This window comes from Gadus macrocephalus, chromosome 12, assembly GCF_031168955.1.
Source record: "Gadus macrocephalus chromosome 12, ASM3116895v1".
NCBI classification, from domain to species: domain Eukaryota; kingdom Metazoa; phylum Chordata; class Actinopteri; order Gadiformes; family Gadidae; genus Gadus; species Gadus macrocephalus.
This window is the reverse complement of record NC_082393.1, coordinates 1,089,619-1,099,928: the sequence shown is the minus strand read 5'-3', so window position 1 is coordinate 1,099,928 and position 10,310 is coordinate 1,089,619. Positions and strand designations below refer to the sequence as shown.

The window sequence follows — 10,310 nt, the reverse complement described above, 5'->3', positions numbered from 1 at the left end:
GAACAAACGTTGACGTGTGCTCGGAAAGAGAAGACATCGATACTCACCATGACATATCGATTGATCGGTGACGTCGCCGGGTTGTTGTTGGAAACCACTGAAATGTCTCTCGACCAAGTAGAGCCTAACACAGGTCTTCAGATGAAACAACCTTTGATAACTTTATTTGACACATACAGCTAACTTACTAAAACCTTCATTGTTCTACCAAAAATCAATGAGGACATCTTGGATCAATGATCCCGTCTCTCTAATGGGCAACAACACCACGTGCGCTGTGGTGCGACTGGTGTCCGAGTCGCTGAGCAGAACCAGTCTGCCCAGTAGAGGGCGCTACACACCAGTAATGATACTACTTCACAAGGAAATGTCAAATTGGTCGAAACGAATCATTTTTATAACAGTCTATGATGAGGAGACCATGAGAGATCACATGACAATAATGTTTGTAAAGAAAAAGGCACACTTTAATTCTAAATTTCACAGCAGTCAAGATCGATGTGTGATGTAGCAGAACAGTGGTGTTTGGACCCAGAATATCCTTCAGAAGAGGGTTTACTTTAGAAGACCACAGGGCCCTCTTCCATCACATCCTTCTTCTCATCGATTCATTGCATTTGTCCAGTGACAAAATAAATATAAACTATTTTCACATTCTAGTTCTGCTGGTAGTAGATTCACCTCCCGAGTAAGCATGGCCGTAGCTATGAGGTCACCGAGGTTAGGATCTCTGTGCCTTAATTTCCTTAATAAAAAACTGGATATTTAAAGATTTCAATCATTTTAAAAAATATTTATATTATCTATCGGCGCTATTTAACTGTTTATCAGGAGTTGAAAACGTAGACCACACACACACACACACACACTAAATGGTGACAAGTTTTAAGAAGTCACTCTGCATCTATTTAATTATGAATGAGTTTGTGTGTAGTTAGTGCATAGCATGGGTTGTGTTTTTAGGAGTCATGCTGCTATGAATTTCGCCCATCCAGAAATGCAGTAAATAAGCTCCATTGAAAGAACAAATTCTGGACTTCACTAAATCCTAAACCCTGGCTTCAGCCCTTCGAGGTAGATGTTTCACCTCCTGAGTTAGCGATGAGATGTTCCACCTCCTAGTTCTTCCAGTTCCTGATGATGTCTTCTGCTGCGTCCAGCGTCTCGTCTCGCTGTGGAGGACCAGAAGAAGGCCAACCTTGTTAAATCAAGCCCTGACCTGGAGGTTTGATATGAGGAGCAGAGCGAGGGGCATAGTGGCCCTCCTCACCTTGATGAAACACAGACGGATGTACTTCTCAAAGCGGCTCCTGGACGCTTCTCCACAGAACGCCGTGACAGGAATGGCGGCCAGTTTCTGCATCATGAGGACATACCGTTTACACACACGCAATGCAACCACGCTGTTAACATCCACACACACACTGCATCAGAGATGTTATCAACACACCCTTTCATGTTTATCAATGTATAACACACACACACACACACACACACACACACACACACACACACACACACACACACACACACACACACACACACACACACACACACACACACACACACACACACACGTTACCTTTTCTTTGATCATCCACTTGACGAACTTGAGGTCATAGGCTTCGTCTGGCATGTGGGACAGATCCACGTCTGGAGAGAGGGAGGGTGGGCCTTACTGAGGAGAACCGTTGACACCTCAAGAGGTGGTGTTCACTTGGTTCTCTTCTGATTCAGAGCCATGATGAAAGCAAAACTAGCTTGACCCATTTAAATAGCATGCTAAGGGTCAGGGTTAAGGGTCAGGGCCCAGGGTTAGGGGTCAGGCTCAGGGTTAGGGTCCAGGTCGGGTGCGGTGACTCACTGAGCGGCGTGACGTCCACGATGATGAAGTACCCCCCCTCAGGCAGGATGGGGTTCATGCCCGCCTCCCGCAGGATGGCGGCCATGCGGTCCCTCTTCTCCTCCAGCTCCGCCGCCAGCGAGGAGAAGTAGCAGTCGGGCTGACCCAGACGCTCGTAGTCCCGCACGAGACCCTGGGCCACCGCCTCCTGAGGACCGGGGGTCGATACATGGAGGGGGTCGATACATGGAGGGGGTAGATACATGGAGGGGGTAGATACATGGAGGGGTAGGGGGTAGATACATGGAGGGTTAGGGGGTAGATACATGGAGGGGTAGGGGGTAGATACATGGAGGGGTAGGGGGTAGATACATGGAGGGGTAGGGGGTAGATACATGGAGGGTTAGGGGGTAGATACATGGAGGGGGTAGGGGGTAGATACATGGAGGGTTAGGGGGTAGATACATGGAGGGGTAGGGGGTAGATACATGGAGGGGTAGGGGGTAGATACATGGAGGGTTAGGGGGTAGATACATGGAGGGGGTAGGGGGTAGATACATGGAGGGTTAGGGGGTAGATACATGGAGGGGGTAGATACATGGAGGGGGTAGATACATGGAGGGGGTAGATACATGGAGGGTTAGGGGGTAGATACATGGAGGGGGTAGATACATGGAGGGGTAGATACATGGAGGGGTAGATACATGGAGGGGGTAGATACATGGAGGGGGTAGGGGGTAGATACATGGAGGGGGTAGATACATGGAGGGTTAGGGGGTAGATACATGGAGGGGTAGGGGGTAGATACATGGAGGGGTAGATACATGGAGGGGGTAGATACATGGAGGGTTAGGGGGTAGATACATGGAGGGGGTAGATACATGGAGGGGGTAGATACATGGAGGGGGTAGGGGGTAGATACATGGAGGGGGTAGGGGGTAGATACATGGAGGGGGTAGATACATGGAGGGGGTAGATACATGGAGGGGTAGATACATGGAGGGGGTAGATACATGGAGGGTTAGGGGGTAGATACATGGAGGGGTAGGGGGTAGATACATGGAGGGGTAGGGGGTAGATACATGGAGGGTTAGGGGGTAGATACATGGAGGGGTAGGGGGTAGATACATGGAGGGGTAGGGGGTAGATACATGGAGGGTTAGGGGGTAGATACATGGAGGGGGTAGGGGGTAGATACATGGAGGGTTAGGGGGTAGATACATGGAGGGGGTAGATACATGGAGGGGGTAGATACATGGAGGGGGTAGATACATGGAGGGTTAGGGGGTAGATACATGGAGGGGGTAGATACATGGAGGGGTAGATACATGGAGGGGTAGATACATGGAGGGGGTAGATACATGGAGGGGGTAGGGGGTAGATACATGGAGGGGGTAGATACATGGAGGGTTAGGGGGTAGATACATGGAGGGGTAGGGGGTAGATACATGGAGGGGTAGGGGGTAGATACATGGAGGGGTAGGGGGTAGATACATGGAGGGGTAGGGGGTAGATACATGGAGGGGTAGGGGGTAGATACATGGAGGGGGTAGGGGGTAGATACATGGAGGGGGTAGGGGGTAGATACATGGAGGGGGTAGATACATGGAGGGGGTAGATACATGGAGGGGTAGGGGGTAGATACATGGAGGGGTAGATACATGGAGGGGTAGATACATGGAGGGGTAGATACATGGAGGGGTAGATACATGGAGGGGGTAGATACATGGAGGGGGTAGATACATGGAGGGGTAGATACATGGAGGGGGTAGATACATGGAGGGGGTAGATACATGGAGGGGGTAGATACATGGAGGGGGTAGATACATGGAGGGTTAGGGGGTAGATACATGGAGGGGGTAGGGGGTAGATACATGGAGGGGGTAGGGGGTAGATACATGGAGGGGGTAGGGGGTAGATACATGCGGGGGTAAGGGGATAGCGGGGGGGGGGGGGGGTATGACCCTGTGCAGGTGGGTGGAGTCAGGACTCACCTGTAGAGGGGTGGAGCAGGTGTAGACGGTGTTCTGCATCACGGTCTGCAGATGTTTGACCAGATGCTCCGGCCCGATGGACCAGCCCAGCTGAGGAACACCGGGAGAGGGGAGGTTTAGATCCCGTACGCTCACTCCTGGGACCTGCATCCTGTCCTGGGACCTCCTGTCCTGGGACCTCCTGTCCCAGGACAGGAGGTCCCAGGACAGGATGCAGCGTCACCCTCAACTAACCCTCATCCTCGTTAGGATTCTAACTATAGACACACAAACCCTTGTTGTGATTGCCTTAAAAACAAAAAACGCAATAGTGATTCTTATTCTCTCCCAGATAACCAGCTGGCCAATCAGCACGCGGCACAGCGGCTTGGCAGCAGGCTGAGAGAGACTGACAGAAACCGGTTGAGAGTGTGCGTTCATATTTCTGTGCTGTGTTTGACAGCTTGAGTGGTTAGTATGACACCCACTTGGCAATCAAACGGTAGCGTGACAGCGGAACGGTTTGTTCCTGTGTTCAGGGGCTCCTGTTTCCTGCTCTCCGACTCTCAGCTCACCTTCCAGCCGGTGACGCTGAAGGTCTTCCCGGCGCTGCCGATGGTGATGGTTCTCTCCCACATCCCCGGCAGCGTGGCTGTGGAAAGCAGAGGGACGTTGGTTCATGTGGCGCTACATCGTCGCCCTTCTTCGTGTGGTATGAGAGTCGATACACTGGCAGGCTGCACTTGAAAATAAGAATTTTGTTCTTAATTTGCTTGCCTGGGTAAATAAAGGTTAATAATAATCAAATATCGATATTGTACTATCACAGATTAAGCATTTCATTTGGACTTTTATACTTTATTCATGAAATTATACAGGAAATACGCCTCAAATATTGAGATTTGAATTAATAAAATAAGGACCTCTCAACAGATCCAGCACTTTACCTTTTCATGGTCGTTTGGTATTCATCGTTAGACATCGTGATGTGTCGTTATACGATTGTCTAACAACATATAGATTATTGCAGACTCGCTGTGTTGGGATACTATCGTATCGCGGGCCATGCATCATATCGTGCCGCGGGGTACCCTGAGATTCCCTCCCCTGGTTCAGAGCGCCGCGGACCGGAGGTTGTAGACAACAGAGGAGCAGGCTCTCTGGGACCAGGCCTACCGATCTTGATGTGCTGGTGGCCCTTGTAGGTGAGCCACTCGTAGACCTCGTCGCTGAAGCACAGCGCGTCGTGCTTGATGCACAGGTCGGAGATCATCTGCAGCTCGTCTCTGGTGAAGATCTGGAGCGGGAGGACCGGTCCGCGTTACTGGGCTAGCCCCTTAAACACAGGCCGGGTCTCAAGGGGCTTCACAGACCCCCATTATAAGAGCCACACTATACAAGAGCCACATTATACAAGACCCCACTAACACAAGACTACCATTAGACCAGACCCAGGGTCTGGTCTAATGGGGGGTCTGGTCTGAGGGGGGTCCCCCTCCTCAGACCAGACCCCCCATTAGACCAGACCTCCCGTCGTGCGACCATGACCCCGGCTCCTACCCACCTTCCCGGTGGGGTTGTTGGGGGTGTTGATGATGATGGCCTTGGTCCGGGAGGTGAACTTGCTGGCCAGCTCCTCCGGGTCCAGGACCCAGTCCGCGCTCGTGAGCCCGCTCTGCTTCTCTGACTTCTACACCGTCACACACGTCCGATCATTAGCCCTCGTTGTGACGCACGGTCACGCACGTCAACACGGTTACACACAACGCATTCACACAAAAGGGAATCGTCTAGGTGCAGCTGCTACACAAAAAAGGACCAGGCTCGGGCTAGCATGAGCACGGGCTAGCATGAGCTCGGGCTAGCATGAGCACGGGCTAGCATGAGCACGGGCTAGCATGAGCTCGGGCTAGCATGAGCACGGGCTAGCATGAGCACGGGCTAGCATGAGCACGGGCTAGCATGAGCACGGGCTAGCATGAGCACGGGCTAGCATGAGCACGGGCTAGCATGAGCACGGGCTAGCATGAGCACGGGCTAGCATGAGCACGGGTTAGCATGAGCACGTGTAAGCATGAGCACGGGCTAGCATGAGCACGTGTAAGCATGCACAATGCTCGGGCTTGGAACCACTGAGGAACATGACCTTAGGATTCGGCTGTAGTGGTCTACAACCCCAACGCCCTAGGTGGAGCCGGACCAGCCATCTACTGTTACAGCTAGTCTGCACTCTTGTCAGGCAGTTACTTGTAAAACTTGTTTCTTGACACACCACATTAACTCAATTATATTCAATTGTGATTGAGCAGCCCTTAATCCCGGGTACATTCTCACAGGGCTTAACAGGCTGGTTGCATCTACACCCGGTTCGCTGACTGTCCTCCTCAGCCACACTCGGGAGCCTCTGGAAGAGCCTGCTGAACCCCCCACAGCCCTCTCACGTCCCGACACGTACAGCATACGATAACTTAGCATCGTGTAGCGTCTTCTCCTACCTATCTTTGTCGTGCACGGGAACGGGTTAACCTGGTGAGGGTAAGCACTGGGTTCTATGAACACCCTGACTGTACTGGTAGCGATACATTGTTGTTGCACCTTCTTTTGACTCATGGACTTTGCTTTGGATAAAAGCGTGTGCTGAACGCCCTACATGTAATGCTGAACGTCTTAATGTAATGTCAGGTGATGCGGCTCTCCCCCCCCAGTGACCCCCCCACCCCCCCCTCACAGTGTCGGGGCCGCAGAGGAAAGGACGCCGGGCGGGACTCACCAGCTTCAGCGATATGAGGACGGGCGTCGCCCCGGCCATCTTCACCATGGGGATGTAGCAGTCGAAGTACGGCTCGATGATGATCACCTGGAGGACAGGTTACAGTCAGACCCCGGGAACTAGCCCGCCGCCACCAAGATGGCCGCCCGCTGAATAAGTTCAAGTTCCAGTTGAAATCATTTGATTATTTTTTGTCAGATACTAGGTCATACATGTACAACTATAAGTGAAAGGTTTACTTTGGCTGCTCCATGAACCGTGATTCAACAATAAAGTAGAATCAAGTAAAACCCACAATACACACCAGTAATAACTACGATGGAGCCGGGGGGAACTTGTCCCCCAGTACGTCCCACCCAGTACGTCCCACCCAGTACGTCCCCCCCAGTACGTCCCCCGAGGGTCGTACCTCGTCGCCCTCCTCCACCAGGGCCTGCATGGTGCAGAACAGAGAGCCGTAGCCCCCCACCGTCACCAGCACCTCCTTCAGGGGGTCGATGGGGCGCACACACACCTTACCGTACACCTGGGAGAGGGCGTTGACCAGCGCTGGGTGACCCTGGAGAGAGAGGGAGGGAGGGAGGGAGGGAGGGAGGGGGAGAGGGAGAGAGAGGGAGAGAGAGAGAGAGAGAGAGAGAGAGAGAGGGAGACAGAGAGAGACAGAGAGGGAGACAGAGAGAGAGACGGAGACGGAGACGGAGAGAGAGGGAGAGAGGGAGAGGGAGAGGGAGAGGGAGAGGGAGAGGGAGAGAGGGAGAGGGAGAGGGAGAGGGGGAGGGGGAGAGAGAGAGAGAGGGAGAGGGAGAGGGAGAGGGAGAGAGGGAGAGGGAGAGAATAATAAGCAGTACCATATAAAGAGCATTAGTATATGCTACACGTGGACCTCCTAAGATGGCGCAACGTGATTGGTTCACTATCTCGGGATATTGGGCAATATCCCGAGATTGAGATCTCAAACTCGGGATATTGTGACGGTCGTCTCGTCACGCTAATACAAACAAATAAACCAAAACACTTTTTTGCCAAAAGTGTGATCTTGTTTATTTTTGGAGTGTTCACGTGTGGTATATACTCAAACAATTATTGACCTCAGGCTCCGAGAATGGTGGGGAATACTATTCACGGAGCCTTCGGCCAACAGTTGTCAAGTAGCCCTGCAGCGTGACATGAGGCTGGCTCTCTGGTGTTGTCGAGTAGCCCTGCAGCGTGACATGAGGCTGGCTCTCTGGTGTTGTCGAGTAGCCCTGCAGCGTGACATGAGGCTGGCTCTCTGGTGTTGTCGCCGGGGGAGACGCAAGTGCAGGGGACTCACGAAGCTGCGGGTGTACTGGTTCATGCGGTCCACCGACACCGCCTTGGCCAGCGCCGCCGTGATGTAGGAGGGGGGGGGGAGGTCAGGGAACCCCTGACCCAGGTTGACCACGGAGGGGTCGGCGGCCAGGCCGGTGAGGGCCACCCTGAGACACACACAGCCAGGGGGTCGCGGGGTCAATCTCCGGGGGCCGCAGCCTGACCTGGCTCTTAATGTACACACTTACCATATACCGAAGGACGTTGTCGGTAAACGTCTGTTTACAGTCGACTCATACAGAAGGGTTTGACAACATGTGTGGGCGTGTATTTAATACTCACCATATGTTGTGGTCAAGTCCTTCGATCCTCTTGGCATTTGTATGCGTGGACATTATACCCTGCAACATGAGAGCAGGTCATGTAACTCTCTGTAATGAGCTACACATCACTGGTTTAGCGATTCACACTGGAAAGAGATGGGACATTAACCACAATAACCAGTTCACCTTCATGGCATTCGTTTTTCCACCTTGAACCAGCTAAACAAATATAATAACAATAGGTATCCACAGATACTCTGTAAATACCTAATTATTATGTGTGTGGTCCGTGAAAAGTTGATGTAATACTCCTTCACTTACAGTAATAACACATGCATGTTCACAATAGAATACAGCTCACCGGTTTGAGGTGGATTAGGTTTGAATCCACCAGTATACGTTCACTGTAATCCACCTGTGGGATAATAGGAGTGGATCCATCCAACTTGAACATGCATGAATGGAGGAGATGAATGACCTACTGTTGTGGTGGTGGAGACCCGTCGTGCGCCGTGCAGCCAAACAGCCCGCTGGCTGACCCTGTAGAGATGTCGGGACAGCCCAGCGATACTCATCCTTGACACACGTACAACAGCCCGTCACTTCTACAAAGCAGGCATGCATGTCAAACCCTGACCGGGTCTCCATGCAGACCCGGTCATTCAAGTGCAACCCATATCTGGACATATCACCGTTAACCATGCTTGGTACAGCTTCCGTTTTCAGAACTACGTTACGACATATTACGTATCGGGCAAAATTATAAGCGTGAACTCACAAGCTTCACCTGGTCGTCTCGGGTTGGTGGTTGAATGTGAAGTTTGCTCTGACATCGGCGTCCAGAGTTCACAGATTCTCTTCAGGGATCAGCTCCGTTAACCACGCCCCCGATCCGCAAACCACGCCCCGCGGCACACCAAGCCACGCCAAAAGTTAACATTAATGAATACATTTACTTTTATTAACGATTACGAATTTTCAAGAAATACAAAATAAAGTATACATGTCACTTTTTAAATTAACTTCAGGGAATATTAACGCATCATCATCATCATCGTCATCATCATCATCATCATCATCTGCGTCATCATCCTCCTCATCATAACAATAACAGTGATAGACCTCCGTGCAAAAAGCAAGAGCAACAAATGACCACGTTTCAAGCGCCATAGTCTGTTAAATACAACAGATTAATGCGCACATAACACTATAGAGGCGGATGACGAAACGACCCTCCCGGGCAAAGGCAAAATCTGATTGGACCGTTTGGTCGAGGGACCCGGAAGTGTATGGAGATGTATTCTATAAAATAGGGAATAAATAATGCTAATATGTTAATTACCTACAGCAATGTTTCGTATGCATTAGAGTGCAATCAAAAAAATAGTCTGAATATAAACGTAATCAAAATGTATATATTTTTTTTCTACAAAGATATACCAGAGACAGCAACGTAAAGCATCCACAGCAGCGACCCCTACATTCCGTAAGGAGGAAGTCCATCTCAGGAATGTTTCAAGAGCAAATCAATCGACCAAGAAGGCCCTCACTGGATCAGGACGCAGAGGGCAGATAGATCAATATTGACGAAGAAAAACATCACAGTATCTCCTTTTAGAAAATACCTAGCCTGCGTGAAATATGTATCAACAAGTATTTCATTCATAGTTATCTACGACTGGGCCTGGGTTGATATTAGGCTACTTTAATTAAAGGATGGTTAGTTTTGATACTTATTTTGCTTTAAAATAAAAATGTGCTTCAAATCGAGCATAGGCCTATCACCAATCCAAACCATTTAAACGTTATCTGACCAGAGCACTAGCCTCAAATGGCACCAGGAGACAATATAACAGATTTATAGGGTTAAATGTTCTTATTAAACCTTGTCAAGATTAATTGGATTTTATTTGATATCCAGAATATAATGGAAAAGCGTTACCTGGTAATGGTTGATCCCTTTTTATACATACAAAATACACAAACTACCAGAAACATGTTATATTAAAATGAACACAACATGGTAACCAACACAGTATCTCATATCTGTTGTGAGAAATCATAACTATTCATTTTCACTTTAATATTGTATCTTATCTTGAAGACCAAGC

At 50.3% G+C, this 10,310-nt stretch overlaps 1 protein-coding gene across 7 annotated transcripts; it reads right to left on the bottom strand.

Annotated features, from left to right (window-relative positions):
- Nucleotides 1-445: 445 nt before the first annotated feature.
- On the bottom strand, nt 446-9,416 carry LOC132469305 (kynurenine--oxoglutarate transaminase 3-like). Of its 7 annotated transcripts, none has more exons than XM_060067257.1 (15): nt 8,978-9,416; nt 8,682-8,775; nt 8,219-8,277; nt 7,899-8,043; nt 6,996-7,145; nt 6,587-6,673; nt 5,381-5,506; nt 4,993-5,113; nt 4,392-4,468; nt 3,838-3,927; nt 1,865-2,051; nt 1,583-1,653; nt 1,271-1,357; nt 1,116-1,172; nt 446-745 (listed from the first exon to the last, which is right to left on the bottom strand). In XM_060067257.1, the coding sequence occupies exons 2-14, from the start codon at nt 8,772-8,774 to the stop codon at nt 1,119-1,121; spliced, it is 1,347 nt and encodes a 448-aa protein (XP_059923240.1). In that variant the 5' UTR covers nt 8,775; nt 8,978-9,416; the 3' UTR covers nt 446-745; nt 1,116-1,118. The 7 variants fall into 7 exon arrangements, with proteins under 7 accessions (XP_059923240.1, XP_059923242.1, XP_059923246.1 ...); XM_060067259.1 differs by having other exon boundaries at nt 1,088-1,172; nt 8,682-8,804; nt 8,978-9,415; XM_060067263.1 differs by having other exon boundaries at nt 446-1,172; nt 5,381-5,503; nt 8,682-8,804.
- Between the last annotated feature and the right edge of the window lie 894 nt (nt 9,417-10,310).